This window comes from Podarcis liolepis, assembly GCF_965112155.1.
Source record: "Podarcis liolepis genome assembly, chromosome: 6".
Taxonomy (NCBI): domain Eukaryota; kingdom Metazoa; phylum Chordata; class Lepidosauria; order Squamata; family Lacertidae; genus Podarcis; species Podarcis liolepis.
Genome location: NC_139559.1, coordinates 23503073 through 23524900, shown reverse-complemented (window position 1 = coordinate 23524900; position 21828 = coordinate 23503073). Strand labels below are relative to the sequence as shown.

The window sequence follows — 21828 nt, the reverse complement described above, 5'->3', positions numbered from 1 at the left end:
TGCTTGGAGGGAAAGGCAGCAAACAAATAAGTAAATAAATAAATATTCCAGGGTGGCGCCAGAGCCTGGGCACTACTCCTTTCGAGGTGCAAGCAGCAAAGCTGCCTTCATGGTACTTTCTCCAGGGGATGCCAACAATGCCTTTGCCCCTGCATTCATTCATATTCCTTCATTGCAGGGGGTTGGACTAGATGATCCTCAGAGTCCCCTCCAACTCTTATGATTCTTTGAAACGTTCATCCACAGGGTTAAATCAATAGGTGAGAGGAAGACTCTATATGGCTTCTGCTAGCTCTGTCCCCCTTCATCACTGCCCCCTTTGCCCTCTGAGATGGAGGGCGACTGCAGCAGGGAGCCTGCTGTTCTTATGTAGAGTCTTTGCACGAGATCGAATCCTGAAAATCAGGGTCCCTCCATGAGTAAACCGGGCTCTCCATAGCAGATGTTCCGAGGGATGGTGGTGATGGGGGAATCTAGAATGCTCTTCCCTGCCTGCATGTTGATTTAACCCAGAAGACAAATGTCCGAATAGCGCTTTAGTTCAGCTCTGGGGTACTTACACAAAGCAGATGTGGATGTGCTTTGATGCGGCTTGCAACGGGGGGAAGCTTCCACATGTGTTAATTTGAACAAGGATGCCTAGAAACATCGCCACACAGTCCAGACGATCTGTTGGGCCTTTATTTTTCTCATACGAAGAATCTGGCTCAAAGAGTGTGAATTTAGGTGACTGGGGCGGGGGGAGCGATAACAGAGGGATAGAAAAGAAATGTGGAGTAAGGAGGAAGAAAGGGCCTCATGTAAGAGGGGAGCTTGGAGGAAGGCTTTGAAAAGAGAGAAAAATTCTGTGGCACCAAGATGGTATTCCGGGAGGAAATTCCAGGCACAAAGGGCAGCAGGTCTAGTGGGTGGAGCTGTTTAAGAGTTGCTGACTTCAGGGCAGAACTAGAGTATATTCCAGGGTTTTTTAACTGAAGGGGCAGAGAGGAAAGAGACAGGTTTTTGCCGTGTTCTGTGGAGTCAAGTGACATTATACATTTAATTTTTTTTATTATGTTACGTCCCACCTTTCTTCCAAGGAGCTCAAGTAGTGTTCCTGGTTCTCCCCCTCCCCAGTTACAAACAAGTCAGGCTCCTCTGGTCCTAGTTTAACATTCTAAGCATCACACCTGATGACCAGTCAGATCAGATATGGGGAAGGAAAGAGATAGGAAGAATCAAAGACAGGTGGGAGACTTTTCCTTCATGGATGGTGCTAGTATCAATAGTAAATGAGGCCCCAAGGGGGGTGGGGAAATCTAATGATTTGCACTTAATATATATCATTTGTACCCTGCATCAGGTGGCTCTGTGGTTTAAACCACTGAGCCTAGGGCTTGCCAATCTGAAGGTCAGCGGTTCGAATCCCCGCGACGGTGTGAGCTCCTGTTGCTCGGTCCCAGCTCCTGCCAACCCAGTAGTTTTAAAGCACGTCAAAGTGCAAGTAGATAAATAGGTACCGCTCTGGCAGGAAGGTAAATGGCGTTTCCGTGTACTGCTCTGGTTTTGCCAGAGCATGAGCCAGAAAAACTGCCTGCGGACAAATGTCAGCTCCCTCGGCCAGTAAAGCAAGATGAGCACCGCAACCGCAGAGTTGTTTGCGACTGAACTTAAGTGTCAGGGGTCCTTTACCTTTACCTAAATAATAGAAGTCACTGTAGACTTAGAGTATTCTTGATTACTGGACAATATATTTTGTGAACTTCTTGGTTCTATAGAGACTTACTCAACACACTGATTTCAAAGGGACTTAGGTTGCAATCTTATAAAAATTTACATGGTAATAAGCCCCAATAATAAGTCGCTGGAGCTTACTTTTGAGCAGACATGCATAGGGCCCTACTGTTGCTTAGAATCACAGCCTAAGATAGCACAATCTTGACTATGTCCACTCAGAAATGAGTCCTATTGAATGCAAACATACTTACTCCCAGGTAAGTGGGGTTAAGATTGCAATTGTATACACTAACTTAGAAGTAAACTCTATTGAAGAATGGGATAAGATGTTTAGGATTGCAGCTTCATTCATAGAGGAATAAAAACACAGTCCAAGCATTTAATTAGCATTTAATCTAAGTATTTAATTAGCTGACAAGACTTATTCTTAAATAAACATGGGTAGGATTGGTTTGTGAATGTCTGTTTTAGTCTTCCTGCTTGTAGTTCAAGAGTCCTGATAAATGTCACTGGATCCGCTAATGGATAGGGGGCCAGATCATGAATATAAGCAACCTTGTCTGATTCTTTTTGTGTCTGCAAGACCTTAAGATTTCCAAAAAATCTTCTTCTTTTTTGCAAAGGCAGTTTTTCTCCTTCTCAAAAATGACTTGCCTGAGTAAAGTCTTACTGGTTAGAATAGTTCAGATGTGATTTCCTTAATTGCTTTTTTGGCATGTTTTCCTTAGCATATATTTGCATTTTAAACCCCATTTGACTAGAATCTTTTGATGCTCAGAAGGAACCGGGATCACCTGGCATCCCCTTGGGGACCATTCAGTTCCCAATGAATGAAAAATTGCCAATTTTCTTAACTGACAGCTGTATGAATGGAGGTGTTTGGGTTTGCTTTTTGGCTCAGAGACAAATTTGTGTCAAACTTTGAAGACGCATGAAGGAGGAAAGCTTTCTGGTGCAAAGAGAGAATATTGTATGCGTACAAAGAGAGCCTTTAGATTAACTGTAGGTGCTCAATACAAATTCTTAGAAATGAGGAAATGGCATGAAGTGACAAGGTGTAAAATGATTAGGAGCAGTGAACAAAATCTTGTTTAGCTTGCGGTCATTTGAAGGGTAATTTTGAATGCTGTTTTATGGATGATGGGGAAAATCTGTAGAATGGGCCACTGTTCAGAGTTAATAGCCTAGTTGCCTGTGGAGGATAAAATTCACCTCTTGGTGACCAGGCAGCGTTTGAACATTGAGAAAGATTAGCGGAGCAAATCTATGTATATTTACTCAGGAGAAGGCACCATTGTGCTCAGTGATGCTTATATCCCAGTAAATACGTTTAGATTGCAGTCTAAAGAACTGATCGCTCCCCCTTTTCAGGTGACCAGTGTAGGGATGGACAATTTTTTGTTAGTTCTGGTTTCTCTCAGGCTGCGCACACATTACTATTTACTTTGGCTTCAGTCTGCTCCCATCACTAGTGTTGGAAGCTGTAAAGACATGGTGTTAGCCACAATCTGTAGGCTACAATTCTGCAGTTTCTTGAGAAATGCTCCAGCGTTTTCCATCTAAAAGCTGCAATTAAAAGTGAGGCGTGTACAGTTCAAACTGCCATTGCAAGTGCACAGAGGACAGCTTCATTGCATTTGCTTCGCTCCAAAGGATCCTGGGAACTTCGTTTGTTAAGGGCGCTGAGAGTTGGTAAAGGTAAAGAGACCCCTGACCATTAGGTCCAATCGTAGCCGACTCTGGGGTTGCGGCGCTCATCTCACTTTAATAGCCGAAGGAGCCAGCGTACAGCTTCCGGGTCATGTGGCCAGCATGACTAAGCCGCTTCTGGTGAACCAGAGCAGTGCACGGAAACGCTGTTTACCTTCCCGCCGGAGTGGTACCTATTCATCTACTTGCACTTTGATGTGCTTTCGAACTGCTAGGTTGGCAGGAGCAGGGACCGAGCAACGGGAGCTCACTCCGTCGCGGGGATTCGAACCGCCGACCTTCTGATCTGCAAGCCCTAGGCTCTGTGGTTTAACCCACAGCTTTGTTAGGAGACCCTTTTTTCCCTCATGGAGCTACAGTTCACAAGAGTTCCCTGGGGAAAGAGGGATTGATTGTAAATGTAAAATCACTCTAGAAACTGTAGCTCACTGAGGGGAAAGGGGGCAGGGAGGTATCTCCTAACAACTCTTCAGCACCCTTAATAAAACAACAGATCCCAGGATTCTTTGGGGGGAAGCCATGACTGTTTAAAGTGGTATGATGCTACTTTAAATGTATAGTGCAGATGGGACCTAGTTTCAGATCCGCAGAAGGAAGGTTGCCCAGGCCTTACACCCTCAATTCCAAGCAAATACAAAGAAAGTTTGCTTTTCTTCATTATTTTCCTTTCCAGAAGGGGCTGTCTCCATTCTCTTGTTCTCTCTCCCCGCTCCTCCTCTGCCCTTGATGCACAGCTGATTCCCATCAGTTCACCTTCTGAGACAGGCGGATGCCAACAATAACATTTGGGTGGCATGGATAGCTAGTTTCACCCCATCTCTCAGCCTGCGGTGCCTTCCAGGATTTGGGGCCCATAACTCTTTTGATGGTAATGCATCACGGGGAGTGGGGGTGCAATTGTTTTCAAGATTGCAGCAGGAGGAGTGTTTTAAACCTTCCCTTCCCAACTATCTCCTCGTGGGGGAAAGCAGAAGCTCCCTTTGACTGCCTTTTGCCAAGGTTGTCACTCTTCTTTCCCCATTCACAAATCCTCCCTAGAGCCAGTAAGGAAACCAGCAGGCTAAGCTGCTTTGCATTGCAGTGGCCCCTGGTGGATATATCAAAACACCACATCTTTTTTTTCTTTTTTAGAATTCAAAGCTTATCCCTCTTATTAGAAAGCTGGAAAACCGTTTCCCAACCTCATGGGTTTGCAAGCAATTTCAGCCATGATTTTTGGCCAAAGCCCCTATTTCCATAATGTCATTAAACTTTGGTAGTCTTTTGGGGACAGTTTGCAGTTATCCTAAATATTAGCAGCTTCTGTGGGGAGCAATCTGGGTCATTTCTCCAGATGCTTCTGTTGTAGCAAAATTGCATTCCCCCCTGCTCTTAGATATCAAAAGTTGTTTCTGCTGAAAATGCAATCCTCTCCCCCCAAGCTGCGGCTACCATTGCTATGTGAATTGTGGTTTCGTGAGTATTGCACAATGCTGTGTTGCACAATTCTTCGGTGAATTTATTTAGCAGGAAGAGCTAATAAAACAACCCAAATGAATTTGTTCACCATGCTGCGGAACAGTTACATAAGAACACAAGAAGAGCCTCCTGGATCAGGCCAATGGTCCATCTACTCCAGCACTTTGTTCTCAGATGCCTGTAGTTAACCTTCCAAGTTCCAAACGCTACAACCTTTCCTCATAGGAGAGTAGCTCCAACCCTTGATCTTTTGGTTGTCCTTTTCTGAACCTTTCCCAACTCTGCAATTTAGGTAGGTAAAGCCTAGTAGATTTCAGCTGCTACATGCAGGCACATAGCTCATTCTTGGTCCCACAAACTGGGCCTTAGAATGGCTATGTGTCTGTTTCTATCCCCAAAAGAGCCTGAAATGCTTGGTTGCTGTCTGTGAGTCCATTGAGAGCAGCACCCTGGATATGCTTCCATGAAAACCATCCAAGGTCATCTAGCAAGAGACTTAGAAGCTTATCCTGAATTTGATCACAGGAGAGCTATGCCTCTGTGGTGGAGAGAGTGTGATTCTTGGCCCAGGGGCATGACCTTAACAATCCGTAGAGTTGTATCCTTGAAAGCAAAGAGCTGGGGCCATCCAATTTCTCTTTTATCTCTGTCACATTTCATCTCCAGAGCTCTGCTCATTATTTGCTTTCTGCTGCTCCAGATCAGATAACCTATCTACTCTTGCCAAGCTGGGCATGGTGCCCATCCTTGCATTGTCCTCACCTCGGTATGTCTCAAATTGCTCCCCTTGCTAGCCCTTCTTTTCCCACTGGAAGTTCCTCTTCTCGGAAGGGTCTGATGCTGATCCTGTTCCTTGCTTTGGGTTTCTCTGTGGCTTGATTTACAGCATGGGGAAGGATTACCAGCCCATGGACCAAATGAGGCCTGCCAGGGTTAATACGACATCTGGTGTGGGGCAGGCAAAGTGTGCTCCCAGCTTGTACCCAGTGCCATTTAAGTTTGGTGCCAAATGCAAGCCACATGGCTTTGGCCAGGGTCATATCTGCCTGGTATCGCACAATGTAAGCTAAGGGAGGGGAGTGCAAAGGATGGGTTAAATCACTGTACTCCCCTCACTAGGGATCAGGTAACCCATGCTAGCTATTTGCCAAAACACCAACAGCCCCCGCACTTAAGAGCACAGCTACGTGCGTGACCAACATTATGTGCAGTTTGGCTCTGATACTCAAGGGTGGTAACTTCCTTCCATAGCATCTTGAGTATAGGGCTGACAGTTGGGCTTTTCCTTTTTGTAGTCTTCTTCTGCCCTTCAGAAGCCTAAGCAAGATGCTTGGCTCAAAGGAAGCTGAAAAGAGTGCCTGTCCTCAATAAATTGTTCCCGGTTTATATGCTGAAACAAGGTTTGTCCAGCTGCCAGGACAGCTCTGGGTCTGAAAGGCAGACTGCCGTTTCACAGTGCCTTATGGATGTGGAACTGTAACACAGTATTTCTGCAGCAATACTACTAAACCACAAAATTTGGGGGGCGGTGCTGGTGCTGGTGAAATGCCCTTGCATTAAGAGTACTTTGTTCAGTAACTTGGAGCTCAACGTGCTGAAATTTGCAAAGTTGCTGAAAGGACGTGGAGACTTACGTTGTGTTCCAAAATGGATCCAGGCACTGGATCTGTGTCTGCTTGTTTTCCCCAGCACAGATCAAAAGCAGATGATGGTGGTGGTCTCAATCCTAAGCACACACTCACCAGGAAGTAAGGCCTGCTGAACTCCATGGGGCTTCCTTCTGAGTAAAACATCCTTAGGATTGTGCTGTTGTTTGTACTTGCACAGTTCACTATTTCACATAGCAAGTTGGAATGCTTACCTTCAAAATTCTGATTTGGGAGTTGGGCTGCAGTCCTTATTCTCCCACTTACCTGGGAGCAAGCCCCATTGACTTGAATAGGATTCACTTCTGAGTAGACGTGGTAAGGATTGCAGCCTAAAACAGCGCAGAGTGCAGAAAAAGTGAAGGAAACATTGCAGAATCTCATTGGATGTTCTCTCTTTCCCCCCAGAAAATCCTCTAGACTTCTTCCTGGGATTCTGCAGTCTCGAAACTGAATGATGAAGCTGCTATATATTGCCCCTCTCCTCCTCCTTGCCTTTACAGCATTGGAAGCCCGACCGAAACTCCTAGGTAAGCTGCCAGTCGAAAAGATATATAGACAACAGATACCAATTGAATCAGAGCTGTATTAAGCATAGCAAGGAGTAGCCTGTGAATTCATTCTCACGAAAGGAACATAATAACTTCTGGGTTTTTTGAGGGGGTATTCTGCAGCATGTCATTGATGTTGGATTTATACTGGGCCATGCACACATGAGAGACCATGGAGCTCACTGGGTGACCTTGGGCCAGTCACTGCCCCTTAGCCCAACCTACCTCACAGGGTTTTCGTGGGGATTAAATGAGGAGGGGGGCAAACCATGTACACCACCCAGAACTCCTTAGAGGAAGAAGGTGGCATACAAATGTGATAAGTAAATAGTAAATGTTGCTCCCGTCAGTCTCAGCCAGCATGGCCAATAGTCAGGGAGGATGGGAGCTGGAGTCCAACAAATACTTGGAGGGCCAGAAGTTTTCTCCACCTTGGTAGAGAAAGTTGTGAAATGAGATCTCTCTTATTTCCCTCCTCCAGGGACGACAAAGTGTAAGACTGGCCCCCTGGACATTGTCTTTGTGATTGACAGCTCACGCAGCGTCCGCCCCTTTGAGTTCGAGACCATGCGGCGCTTCATGATTGACATCATTCACAACCTGGATATCGGGCCCAATGCCACCCGGGTAGGGGTGATCCAGTATTCCAGCCAGGTCCAGAACGTCTTCTCCCTCAAGTCCTTCTTCACCCGGGCGGACATGGAGAAGGCCATCAACGCCATTGTCCCCTTGGCTCAAGGCACCATGACGGGGCTGGCAATCCAGTATGCCATGAACGTGGCCTTTACCACCCAGGAGGGGGCACGGCCGCTGCACAAGAAAATCCCTCGTGTGGCAGTGATCGTCACTGATGGGCGGCCTCAGGACCGTGTGACGGATGTGGCAGCTCAGGCAAGAGCAGCCGGCATTGAAATCTATGCCGTGGGTGTGCAGCGGGCAGACATGAACTCCCTCCGGGCCATGGCTTCTCCCCCACTGGAGGAGCATGTGTTCTTGGTGGAGTCCTTTGACCTCATCCAACAGTTCGGCAAGCAATTCCAGGACAAGCTATGTGGTGAGTGATGGCGGCAGTGGCAGGACAGTCAAGCCACCTCCCGTGGCCATTGTTGACATTCAAAAGTGATTCAGTGAGAGATCAGAACATGAGGGGAAAGGTGGCATGTTCCCCCTTTGAGGTTACCAGGATAGAAGATAGCTCAAGCGTTGTTCATGCGTTCTTGCTTCTTGTGTTGCCTGCAACCTGTAATGGAGGTGGAGATTGGGTGGATGTGAGCCCGTGAATTGATTCACAGTTTATCAAATGCTGGTTTGTCCATCAGTCTTGGCCGCTCTCTGCGAGTTTTGGACAATCTGCCTGCCCCTTTTATAAATGTGAATTTAAAGCAATTGCGAGGGTTTATCCCTTCATCCATTTTCTTATTAAGTTTTTAAAACATGTTGAAGTGTACATAATGCTCTGGGGATTGCTGCATGTACAAGGGAGTGAGAGACAAAACTGGCTGCGTCACAGGCACCAACCAATCAGTGTTCTGCACAGCCAGCTTCTGCTACCAGCCTGTAATACCATCCCTCACCCACAATGCAGTGTTTAGCCCAGAGAGAGATACGCTTCCAAACTTCCAAATTGGCCCCACTAACTAAAAACATTACACTGTCTTCACCCTGGTATAGCCGTTCTCATGTGTAATGTAAGTGGGCGAACCCTTATTTACCTTGTGCCATCTTTCATCTTCCAGGTGTTGATATGTGTACAGAACTGGATCATGGCTGCCAGCACACTTGTGTCAGTGTCCCAGGCTCCTTCTATTGTCAGTGTAACCCAGGATACAAGCTCAATGCTGATGGAAAGACGTGCTCCAGTAAGTAAGATCAGTACGTTCAGTCAGACAGTTATTAGGGCTGATGAGATGGACAGCAGTTCTCCCAGTTCCTAAGCCTAGATTACAATGCAACTTGCACAATGGATGAATTTTATTTTGCAACCGTGTCATTGCTGATCTGCCAACGAGTAATAAGGTTCTACAATGAACCATCTGCATAATGTGGATGCATGCTGAACATGTGCCGATATGGAAAAAATGTGGTGTTCATTAGCCGACACTGTTTATTCTGTGTAAGAATCCCTTGTAAAACAAGCAGTGCTGGGTGGGAAGGAGACTCAGAAATGGATCTGTAGATAATAGATTCTACATAGATAATAGAATTGTAGAGGTGGAGCGGATCCCAAGGGTCATCTAATCCAACCTCCTGAAATACTGGAATCACAGCTAAAGAATCTTTGACAGATGACCATCCAAGCTCTGTTTAAAAACCTCCAGTGAAGGAAAGTTCACCACCTTCTAAGGTGGACAGTAGAACAGTTCTTACTGTCAGGAAGTTCTTCCTCATGTTTAGTTGGAGCCTCCTTTCTTGTAACTTGAATCCATTGATCTGGATCGTGTCCCTGGAGCAGCAGAAAACAAGCTTGCTCTTATCTTGCATGCAACAGCCCTTGAGATATTTGAAGATGGCTATCATACCACTCTCAGTCTTCTCCAGGCTACACATCCCTCCCTCAACTGTTCCTCACAAGGCTTGGATTCCAGACTTGGATCCCAGAGAAACAGCTGTGATACCTGCATTGCAGGTTGTGATGCTAGATCACTAGACTTCAGTTGGTGGGTCGGGACCCTCATGGATCACTGACTGGTCCCAGGCGGGTTGCAACAGCAGCACTACCAACATGCAAATATATGGTAAAAGACTAAGAAGTGTTTTCCCAAATGCATGTTTTGGTTAAAAGTGGGTCCTGAGTCTGAAAAGGTTAAAGATTCCTGATGACACTTGGGTTCCCATCCCACTCTACAATTTTGTGATTCTGTGAAAGTGACAATGTGCCTGTGCCTGTGACCTCTTATAAGGATGGGAGAGAAACTGGGTTCAGTTAACATTTAAGGAGGAACCTGCCTAATCTGCAGTTTCCAAAACAACGTATAAATGTTACAGATAGGTAGCCGTGTTGGTCTGCCATAGTCAAAATAAAAAATTCCTTCCAGTAGCACCTTAAAGACCAACTAAGTTAGTTCTTGGTATGAGCTTTCGTGTGCATGCATCCATCATGGATCACGTCCGCAACCCGAGGTTCCACTGTATTAGGAGAAATCCTAACAAAAATGCTGATGAATTTTCACAAAGACTTCAAAAATAAATGAATTGCAAAACGAAGAAGAAATGTGGAAGACTGAACTGGAAAAATGAGAAGCCAAAAACCAACAGGATCTGCCTACCCCCTAGCTTCTTGTCAACATGAGTCGCTGTACCTGATATCCTCTGATAGCAGTCCCAGTGCCCAAGTATGCAAGAGTGGACAAGCCTTACCTATGGCTTTTGTTTGCCCAGTCCATAACGTGTCCTTTTTTTTAAACCTCTGCAGTCATTGATGCCTGTGCTGATGGGAGACACGGCTGTGAGCATCAATGCGTCAGCTCTCTCGGCTCCTACACTTGCCGCTGCCGGACAGGCTATCAGCTCAACCAAGACAAGAAGACATGTAGCAGTGAGTAATCTCCATCTAAGGGTGTAAGACGAGTCCTGCTGGATCAGATAAGAAACCTCTCTAGATCTGGATCTTCTTTCACACAGTGGCTGATCAGGTTCCCCTGCGAAGCCCACAGGCAGGACGCTCCCCACTGTCACCCCCCAGCAACTGGTATCAAGAGGCATGGAACTAGTATATTGCCATCATGATAGATCACGTCACCTCTTACTCTCTTTTTCTCTGAATGAAAAAGCCCCCGTCATTGTGGTCATTCCTGATAGGGGAGTTTCTCCAGCCCCCTGTTAATTTTGGCTGCCCTTTTCTGCCTCTGTATTCCATAATATTGGGGAAGGGGTGGTGGGTTGGTAGCTATAAAATGGGAACTGGGATCTCGGAGGAATGGAGGCATTTTGCTGGAGGGAAGAGCAATGGGTCCTGATCACCTCAAAATCATTCCCCACCCCCCTCTATTTCTTCCAGTGATCAATTTCTGCAACTTTGGCAACCACAGCTGCCAGCATGATTGTGTGAATATCCTCAACGGGTACTATTGTCGCTGCCGCGATGGTTACACCCTGCAGGCTGATGGCAAGTCATGCCAGGGTAAGTGTTGCATTGTGTGGCTGTGGCGGAGAACACCATATGCATTGGTGTGGAGGGGGGAGCAAAAAAGAAAAGCAAACAAGTGAGCTAGAACATAGAGTGCAACATCTGGCTATGATTCATTACTAGGTTTGCCAAATGACTGTTTTGAAAATGAGTTGGGATGTCTCAAAAGAAGACACCCATAGAGTCGGTGGAAGGGACTGTGATGCACTGGATTTATGGGCTGTGACTTCAGTATAAAACATGTTCCTTAGAGTGCTGGAGAATCCTGGTGATCAACATAACCAAGGGCAATATTGCCTTTCTAATTTGCCTTAGAACCACAGAATTGTGGAATTGGAAGGGACCACAAGGGCCATTTAGTCCAGCCCCTGCAATGGAGGAATTACAACCAAAGAATCCATCCAGCCGGTTAAAAAACCTCCAATGAAGGAGAGTCAACCACCTTCCATGCTGGCCTATTCCCCTTTTGAACAGCTTTTACTGTCAGAAAGTAAATCCTAATATTTAGTTGGAATTGCCTTTCTTGTCATTTGATTCCGTTGGTTTGGGTCCTCCCCACCAGAGCAGCAGAAAACATAGTTTATAGTTTCTTCACCATATAGTCCTAATGGTTCTCCGCCTGGTGCAACATGCTGAACTCCGTAGCTTGATGAAATTATCCCCATGATTTGTGTTTCAGCCAGCGACCTCTGCAATAGCGTAGAGCATGGATGTGAATTTAAGTGCGTCAGCACTGCAGGCTCTTACCACTGTCTTTGCCCAGAGGGTCAGCAGCTCCAGGCAGACAAGAAGACATGCAACAGTGAGTATTAGGGGTTTTCCTTGGTATGGAATGTTCTTCATGCATGGCTCCTCTTTGATACCTGAAACAGATTCCTAGCCTTGACATCTCACATGACACAGAGTATTTCAAATAGATGGCAGGCAATGTCTTGATCCTGACTGATCACTATTCCTGATATCTCTTAGATGGACACACATTCAGAGATACTGTTTCTGCTTTTGAAAATACAACAAAAAGTGTCCCAGTTGGCACATAACAGAAATGTATGATTGGTTAGGAGGAGCTGAGGGATGCATTGGTTGCTGTGTGTTATTAGACTGGATTTGCCAAGTTGGGTAGCAATGGCCTCAGAGAAGACAGAATGCCTCCTGTATCATGGGATCTAAGGCTACAACAGAGGAGTTTGTGTATTGTTTGCAAAAATATGTGACAGGAAGCAAAAGATTAAATAAAAGAAGTTAATACGAGGTGTTCAGAATAGTGAGATCAGTAAAATACTAAGCAGAATCCTGAATCATGATGTACCACTAGTTCTTGCATTGGTACTGTTGTATATTCTCTCTCTCTCTCTCTCTCTCTCTCTCTCTCTCTCTCTCTCTCTCACACACACACACACACACACACACACACACACACACACACCAACCACTTCCTATATAGACGGAACACACAGTACTTGCTTCTCATATTTTAACAGCGGCACAAAAATTATTTGCCCAGAGATGAAAAGACATAGTACTCCCTCGTTGGAAAGAGCAGTTTATCAAAGTTTAGCATTTTGCTATAAAGACGAAATTAACATCTTATCTAAGAGCAAGAGTACCTGATGATTATAGGAACAAATTCCGGGGGAGCTGGTCTCCTTTCGTACAGTTCTGCCAAGAGAACTGCTACCTTCCGGAACCTCAGGTTGGCTTTAACTTTCTAAAGTTGTGCTTACCATAATCTCTTACTGAAAAACATTGGATAAAATGTAGAGACGAACAGTGTTGTATTTTTATGAAATTTGCTTCATGTTCATTTTCAAGTTTTTTTTAATGATGTTGTTAAAAGTAACTTTAAAAGGAGTAATAATTATAATAACAATATCTGGGATGTCAGGTTGTAACCCAATCTTACAAAGGGATTTGCATGTCCTAATTAGGCTGTGGTGTCAGTTGGTAGCAAGAGGGCACTGTTGACCCACAGTTTGTCTGTGTGATTTGCTGAGGAACCAGAATGCTGGTGATGCAAGAGGCAAGGAACAAGAGATTGCCTACTGAAAATCATGTGTGTGAGAGGTACATTGTAGTTGTCTAGAAACAGTACTGGGATTGGGTTTCCAAAGGTCTTGTAAAGTGTGGCAAAAGAGCTACAGGATTTTGAGGGAATTCTCCAACTGTGTGAAGCTGGGATCCTCACAGCTTAGAGGTGCCCAGTTCTGGACTTTTCAGCAACTCGAGGGTGATGGCCCAATATCCATCATATATCACACTTTGCTGCTATTTCAGAAGACAAGGCTAACGCTCGTCTCCCTTCGCCTCCCCTTTTTTCCTTGGGCTATAGAGTGTAAAGCTGGGCACATCGACTTGGTGCTGGTGATCGATGGCTCCAAGAGCGTCCGGCCTCAGAACTTCGAGCTGGTGAAGCAGTTTGTGAACCAGATTGTGGACTTCCTGGACGTGTCCCCTCACGGCACGCGCGTGGGGCTGGTCCAGTACTCGAGCCGAGTGCGCACGGAGTTCCCTCTCAACAAGTACACGACAGTGGCTGATGTCAAGAAAGCGGTGCAAAGAGTGCAGTACATGGAGAAGGGCACCATGACAGGCCTGGCCCTCAAGCACATGCTGGAGCACAGCTTCTCGGAGGCGGAAGGGGCCCGGCCCCTTTCCCAGAATGTGCCCAGAGTAGGCCTGGTCTTCACTGACGGCCGTTCTCAAGACGACATCTCCGAGTGGGCGAGAAGAGCAAAGGAGTCAGGTGAGGGTGCAGCAGGGATGTGTAATTGGGATCTGTCTATAGGTATTGCGGAGCTTTTATTCATGGGTGAGGAGCTGAAAGGAGGTTGCTTCTGAATTTCTCCAATCAGTAAAGCACTTGATCTCTAACTGTATGCATTTTGCCATACAACTCTTTTCTCTAGGTATGTTCTGACCATAGAGGTTGGGCTATGAATTGCCGCTGTGTCTCAGTGGTAAGACACCTGCTTTGCATGCAGAAGGTCCCAGGTTCAGTCTCCTTTATCTCCAGATAGGGCTGTCTGAAAGGAACCCTGGAAAGCCAGTGCCAGGAGAGATGTAAGATTTCTGGAAATTTTGAAGCTGCTGGAGATAATATTCCCCCCCCCCCCAGCTAGCCCCTTAGACGTTGTCACCTGATGTCCTTGTGAAGCCCGGTGATTGACAGATGGGCAGCCCCTCTCCCATGTGGCAACATAGTCCATCAAGGGTAGAGGAGTGTGGGATCCATCCAGTTGGCAGGAAAAGATTCCTGACTCGTGTGCTAGGGATTGAACCTGGAGTTTCTGCATGCAGACATGATGTACCACCAAGAGATGCTCCCTTCTCTATCCTTCCAGCACCTACAAATTCTAATCGGTTTCTTTCATGAGCTGCCATGGTTTCCCTGAAAGGATGCTGGGAATTGTAGCCAGTTGGGCTTGCTGAGGATTCTGCTAGAGACCCCTTCATCACAGAACTACAGTTCTCAGGATCTCATGGGGAGAGGGAATGCTTATTTATTTTAAACTGGTTTGAAAGCTGTAGTGCAGACAGGGGCTGAGCCACTCTGTAGGCAGACTGTCTGGGATGGCAATGCCTGCATTCTAAGAGTTTGAGCCAAATAACTCCTTTGCTCTTGGCACCAGGGCGGCCAGAGGTTTGCTGGAGCATTCCAGCCAGTTTGTTTTGCCTCTGTGTTTCTGGGCAGTGTCAGGAATTTGTGGCTAATTAGCGAATTCTCTCGTTTCCTCCTGTTATTGCCAAAAGGAAAATGCAGAGGAGTGTCAAATTACAGGGCCTAGAAAAATTGAGGTGGTTATGCTTCTTTCTAGTCAGTTGCTGAACTCTTAAGAGATGAGGAAAAGGGATGGTACAGCGGCCTTTCTTATCCCTGGCCAGAAGAGGACAGGCAGCTTAAACCCAGAACAAGAAATGGAGGAAAAATAAGTTTTCATCCTTTGCCAATGTTATGCCTGGAAGCTGCAGCTTACTTCTCATTGAAAGTTGTGTCTTCTTCTGTTTTTCAGTCATCTGGTTCCAGATTTTCAAGACTTGTTCTTTCCCCATAGGTGGATAAGAGCACGATCATGATGGGACAGAGCAGGGCAGATAAAATTGAACACACAGTATTATTTAATCCCGTGTTCTCCTGTCTATAACTCTCTCTTCTTGCATGATATCCCACTTCATTGCCTGCATGACAGGGCAGCGGCGTAGCGTGGGTTGTCAGCACCCGGGGCAAGGCAAGTAATTTGCGCCCCCTAACCCGGGGCAAGGCAAGTAATTTGCGCCCCTAACCCCTAACCTGCCGCCGCTGCCAGCTTCTTGCTGCTGCCTGGGCCGGGTATTCACAGTTCTACAAATCTTTGGCGCTGGCTTGCTCCATTAGTTTAACTTGGGGGGGGGTGAGAGAGAGATTGCAATCGTGCTATGTGCACCGAGGGGGGGGGCACGGTTGTAACGCAGTGGGGGGGGGGAGAGAAGAAGAGAAACTAGCAGGAGAACCTTGATTTCCCTCTGCAGCTCTGTGGGGAAGGAGGGCGCAGACTGGGCTCCTTCCTCGCCACAAGATCCCTCGGCTGGCCGGGCCCAGGCCCCGCAGGGCTCCTCCGCGCTCCCCTCTCCCGGCCGGCAGCGCCTGCAAAGGCTGCGGGTTCCGCTGCTCCTCCGTCTCTCTTTCCACTGGTAGCGAGAGCGGGTGGGAGGAGGCCACCCGGGAGCCGGAAATGGGCGCCAAATAAGGAGAGCGGGGGCCTGGATCCTGGCCTTGTTTGGCGCTTCCCCTCGGCCGGTCACCCAGCCAAGCCCGCGGCGGCGGCGAGGCGATGCCCGCGCAGGGGGGTGCCCACCCCTCGGCCCCCGCCCGGCACTGCCGCCCCAGCACCTGCCCGCTCCTCCCAAGGGGCCTCCTCTCCCTCCTGCCTCTTCGCAGCAGTCCTCGCGGGGCGGACAGGCTCGACTCTCCCCTCCCTCTTGCGCCCCATCCCGCGCCCGATCCTGGCCAGGCTCCGGCTCCGGACCTCCTTGCTAGCGCCTGCTACTCCCCCTGGTCACCCAGCCCGACCCCTCCTCCCAAAGGAGCTGAGCCCCGAGGCTCTTCGGCGACTCTGGAGGTGGCGAGTGCGCCCCCCCAGATGTTGCGCCCGGTGCGGCCGGCACCCCTTGCACCCCCCACGCTACGCCACTGTGACAGGGATCAGCCATTTTGTATCCTGGGACCTCAAGGGCTCCTAATCTGGACCCAACTATTGACCCAGTCTCATAGAACTCCCATGATTCTCTCCCACTTCGGTTGTTTTCTGTCATGAACCCTTCCCTCACGTTGTGGGCAGAAGTTTTGGAAGAGCGCTCTGTGGTTGGCGCAAGACCTGAGGTTAAAACTACTCTGGGAGAAGAAGGGGAAGGGGGTTATTATTTGCCCCATCCTAATTATGACCAGCTTGTGGTGATGCGGAGGCAGGCTTGTTTACTGGTAGCACTGGTGTTATAGAACACATGTCCTACGGAAACAAGAGAGGCCTCATCTGTATTGACTTTCCACCAGCTATCGATGATGCACCTCATTGCCCAGTCATCCCCTTGGTCTCTTGACCTGAGTCTCCTGTTTTAATTGCTGTGTTGCTTTAATGGAATTGTTTTATTGCATATTTCAGTGATGGATGTTCATATTTTAATGGGATGGTTTTATTGTGTATTTTAATTATGGATCTTTGCGTTTTAATGTTTGAGCCTTTGGTTTCTGTGCTTCTAAACTGTGTAGAAGCCTAGTTTGGCATTAAGCAGTATAGAAATCCACAAATTATAGTGATAATAATAGTGACTACTAATACCTGAGAGACCTACTTCCATGCAGACCTCACCAACTATGAAGACTGGTCAGAAAGGCTCTCATGGCTGCATCATCAGCCTAGGCTTGCTATTCAAAGGAGAGCCTTCTTGGTGGTGGTACCCCAGCTCTGGAACTCCTCCCTCAATCTCAGAAACGATTGGTTCTCTCTTCATGCACTGTGTATGAATGGCATCCCATAGCACTGGCTATTGAGATTCAGACAAATTGCCTGAGTTCCCAAAAACTGAAACCCTTGTATCCTATACATGTTGCCGGTTCTGCAGGAATTACCATGTTTGCGGTCGGAGTCGGCAAAGCTGTTGAAGAGGAACTGAGAGCGATTGCTTCTGAGCCAGTAGATCAGCACTTCTCATACTCTGCAGATTTCAACACCATGACGAACATTGTGGACAATCTCAAAGTCAACATCTGTCCTGGTAAGCGATGGCGGAATCTAGGCAACAACCTTTACCGCTATGCTTCTACCGTCAGATATTTGAATGCCATGTTCCAGTAAATCCTGTAAGCAAATAGGTCATTCTGCATATGATTCTGTGTCTTGCCTCACATTACATCACTTTCCAGGTCATTTAACGCTAAATTTAGTATCCCCCTAAAAGTAAGGGGGAAGCTGTGTAGAGACATTCTGAACCTGTGTTCAGTGTGTATTGTGTGAACAGGTCTAGTAGTTGAGCTGCGGTGCAGTTCTTCACTTGTGGTGCTCCACAGGTGTGGAATCTGTGTGGCCATGCGCACAACAATTGAGCACAACAATTGAGCTGTACAAATCAACAAGCGCACACTTGGTCACATTAACAATTCTACACCTGCAGAGGCAGCTTATATATCTGTTCAGTGCATGTGTGAATAAGTCTCATAGCACAGAGACTTGGAGATGGTAAGGGGTAGACTTTCAATAATAATAAATATAAATAAGGCTTTTCCCTATCAGAAAGTTAGAGCATTGCATATATCGTATGCACTATGTCAATTAAGGTCACAACAGGAGCCTGTGGAAATTTGAGAATTGTTCCCCTGACCCCTTTCAGTTCTTCATTGCAGCCTTTGGGCAATTTTTTATCACAGAAAGCTAACTGCATTTCACATTTTGGTTGCCTTCACTTAACCAACTTAGCCCAGAGTGCAGGAGTCAGTGGCAAGGTGATGGTCACATCAGATCAAAGGTTTTTTATGGAATCAGGAGCCTCTGGTGCTATTAAGTGTCGATAGTGCTAAACTGAATATGTTTCTAATATATTTTATGTTATTTCAGAGGAAGGCAAGGGAGAAACTGAATTCCGCAACCCGTGTGAATGTGAGGCCCTGGTTCAGTTCCAGACAAACAGTCTTGCAATCCTGGAAGACCTCACTGATAAAAATATCCTTTTTGGTATAACCTTCACGAAAAGTGAAAGCGGGCAGGAACATTTGTTATGTTGCCTTTCCCCCCCTTTCTTGGAAGGATTTAGATTCTCATTTTAAGCATCCCATTCTCCAGGGTTCCAGAGGGCAAATTGTACCTAAAAGGGCAGAGTCTTGGGGGAAGTGCTCAGCAGGCGCAACAGAGCTTATGTGCAAAGTGTCTGCTGGAGTTCAGTGCTCTTGATGCCGCCTTTGTGACAAGCAATAACTTCAGGGGTGGGAATGTGGTCCAGCAGCTAGAATGGATGAGTTTGGGTGTGAGGAAAGCCAAGGCCAAAGCCCCATTCAACAATGAAGCTTACCTGATGGCCTATGCAAGTCATTGTCACTCATTCTGATGATGTTAGGCTAAAATCGTGCTCTTGGGGTGGAACTAGGGATGAGTGAATCTGTTACTTTCACTTTTCTCATTTTTATAACCTTAAATTCAGGTTTCCGCATTTTTGCATCGTTTTGTGGATTCTTTTTTTAAAAAGGCACAAAAATTTGCCAGCATTTCTGTGTGCATTTCTTCCAATATAGACCCCCTTTTTTTTTTTTGCAAGGAGTTTTCCACAAGGTAATGCATTTCTGCACGCTATCCTAATGAGATTTTGAATTGTCTTCAGGGTTTATCCCAAAGCCAGCTGCCTGAAACGGCGAAGACTCTACCGTGAAGGGAAAAAGCCCCTGCAGGGTTCACATGTCAGTGGTGGGTGTGGCCATGCCACACTCATGGGCACACTTTCACACGCCTGCATGCACACTCAGGCAGGCATATGTACACAGGTACACGGACCCCATTCTTTAGCTGAGCCAGTGGCGTAGCGTGGGTTGTCAGCACCCGGGGCAAGGCAAGTAATTTGCGTCCCCTAACCCGTGGATTTGCGCCCCCTAACCCTAACCCCCAGATGTTGCGCCCGGTGCCGCCGGCCCCCCCTGTACCCCCCACGCTACGCCACTGAGCTGAGCTGAGAAAGGGAGGGGAGGGGGGTTGTGCCTCTCCATTCATCATATAATTAGCTGATTACCCAGAGAGAAGGGGGGATTTGCATACCCATCAGCACTCTGTGTCTAACCAGTGTTCAAATCCCCACTTGGCCATGAAGCTCACTGGGTGACTTTGGTTCAGGCTTGCTTCCTTTCAGCCTAACCTGCCTCACAGGGAGGTTGTGGGGATTAAATGAGGAGGGTGAGATAACCATGTAAGTGTCAGGGTGTCACCACATTCCTTCGTCACTCTCTGTGAATTATTGAATAAATTGCTTGGTTATAACTTTTATCGTTTCTCTGCTTCAAGTGCTAACCAAGCAATTTATTCAATAATTCACAGAGAGTGACGAAGGAATGTAGTCTTCCCTAAATAATGGGATTGCTCCAAGTAAAGTCCCACCCTCCTACGTCTTTCCTATTCTACGTCACCCCTGCATCAGTTAATCTGATCTTTCTGCCTCTGAGCTCTCTGTTCTGCTACCCGCAATGCACGCCTGATCCTGGGAGGGGGGGGGTCAGGAATGCTTTCCAAGGACACTGTCATCTGTCTCTCCCCTGGTGCTTCTTCTTCCTGCTGTTCCTCTTCCAGCATTTCCCAGCTTCTGCCCTCTGCAGACTCTGAACTATGTCCTTCTGCAAACCACTGTTCTAAATCTATACTATCCTCCTGTTCTCGGGGAGGTCCCCACCATTCCTCATCAGTCCAGCCCCTGACACTAAGCCACCTGGAGAGTTCCTTCCTTGGAGAAAAAGGTCAGGTAGAAATGCAGGCGGCAAATAAATAAATAATAATTGGGAGACAGGAAAAAAATTGTTGGCAGTGTGTGTGTGTGTGTGTGTATCAGGCACCAAACTGGGGGGTTAGTTGCCCCTGCCTTAAGTTGTGAATGACCGTTTGCACAATCTTGCATGTGCTGCTTTCCTTAATGCAACCACTTGCTCAGATGACTGCCAGAATTGACCAGCTGGAAAACCAGGTTGGCAGAAAATGATCGGGGCTGAGAGACACCTCACCTTATGGGCGCAGACACATCCTGTTAACTCATCGTTGGCGTTCCTGTTGTAAATGGTTGTTGGTTTTCCTATAACACGAGCCTGAGGGGGAAGCTGAAACTGCTCCCTACTTGCCTAGATAAAAAAAAGAAAAATAAAAAAAACTTTTTTAAAAAACAAAGAAACCCTATGTTGGAACACTTTCCCTCCCTTGGCTTGAAATGGATGGTTGGGCTGAGCCATTTGTCGAAACTGGTTGAGCTGCAACAGGTGGATGGTTCAGAGAAGATGCAGGAAGTGAAGCAGACATTATCTTCAAGAGCGACCGGGGTTACTTGGCAGCCAATAAAGTCTTTCTTGGGGCTTTGCGGAGCACTCAAGAGCCTCAGACATCAATATGCCTGGTTGAAAAAAGAAATCCCCTTCCTTGCTAAATTTCATTTTCATTTTTATTTTTTTAAAAAAGGCTTGCTTATGGAGGGAGAGACATTGGCAGCTTCTCACATTTCCAAGCTGAAGACCATGCTGTTTTCTCCCTTGTTATCCTCCACTGTGAAAAGCAGCACCAGCAGCTCCTTTGTCTACAGCTTTCTGCTTCAGTTGCACACAAATACCTGCTTTTCAAAAAAAAAAAAGGAAATATTATTTTAAAATATGTAAGTTAGAATAAGATGCTCCAACCCCACCCCCCCACCAAACTGGGGCATCTCTGATTGGAATTCTCTGCTCCCACTCCACAACTTGACTTTGAGAGTATTGATGGAGAATTTGTTGTTTTCCCTCCTCTTTTAAAAAAAAGAAAGGTTTTTTTTAAAAAAAAGTTATATATATAAATATATGTGTGTGTGTGTGTATATATATATATATATATATATATATATATATATATATATATATCTTTCTTTCTGAAAAGCAGGGCAGGGTAGTCTTATTTTTAAACAATCTTTTTTATATGTAAATTTTTAATAAACAGACCCAATAAACTTGCTGAAGATTTCTAATTGGCTTCTGTTGTCTTTTCAAGTGTGGACCCTTGGAAAATAATAAGCAAGCGGGTACCTACAGCAAGGGAAAGGGGGACATGAGATCTTCCAGATTTTGCTAGATTCCAACTCACATCAGTCTAAATTCTATTGCAATAGCTGATGGATGATGTCCTTTAGCCTCTTGCTAAGTCACGATTCCCCATTTACCCTCTTAACTGCTTTTGCTCAATCCTTATCTCACCAGTTGTGCAAACTTGGCAGTAAAGTGAATACAGTGGTACCTTGGGTTACATACATTTCAGGTTACATACGCTTCAGGTTACAGATTCCGCTAACCCAGAAATGGTACCTCGGGTTAAGAACTTTGCTTCAGGATGAGAACAGAAATCGTGCTCCGGCGGTGCGGCGGCAGTGGGAGGCCCCATTAGCTAAAGTG

General features: G+C 46.5%; 1 protein-coding gene across 2 annotated transcripts in view; it reads left to right on the top strand.

Annotated features, from left to right (window-relative positions):
• MATN4 (matrilin 4) overlaps nucleotides 1-21407 on the top strand; it is a 40704-nt gene extending 19297 nt beyond the window's left edge. The window contains exons 2-11 of one of the 2 annotated variants that reach the window (XM_083510835.1): nucleotides 6939-7060; nucleotides 7563-8135; nucleotides 8818-8940; nucleotides 10494-10616; nucleotides 11079-11201; nucleotides 11887-12009; nucleotides 13537-13950; nucleotides 17304-17456; nucleotides 18293-18397; nucleotides 20350-21407. In XM_083510835.1, coding sequence (XP_083366961.1) covers nucleotides 6985-7060; nucleotides 7563-8135; nucleotides 8818-8940; nucleotides 10494-10616; nucleotides 11079-11201; nucleotides 11887-12009; nucleotides 13537-13950; nucleotides 17304-17456; nucleotides 18293-18397; nucleotides 20350-20405 — 1869 coding nt within the window. In that variant the 5' untranslated portion in view covers nucleotides 6939-6984 and the 3' untranslated portion in view covers nucleotides 20406-21407. The remainder of the gene's footprint in view (nucleotides 1-6938; nucleotides 7061-7562; nucleotides 8136-8817; nucleotides 8941-10493; nucleotides 10617-11078; nucleotides 11202-11886; nucleotides 12010-13536; nucleotides 13951-17303; nucleotides 17457-18292; nucleotides 18398-20349) is intronic. The other variant, XM_083510834.1, reaches the window with a different exon arrangement.
• Nucleotides 21408-21828: the final 421 nt, after the last annotated feature.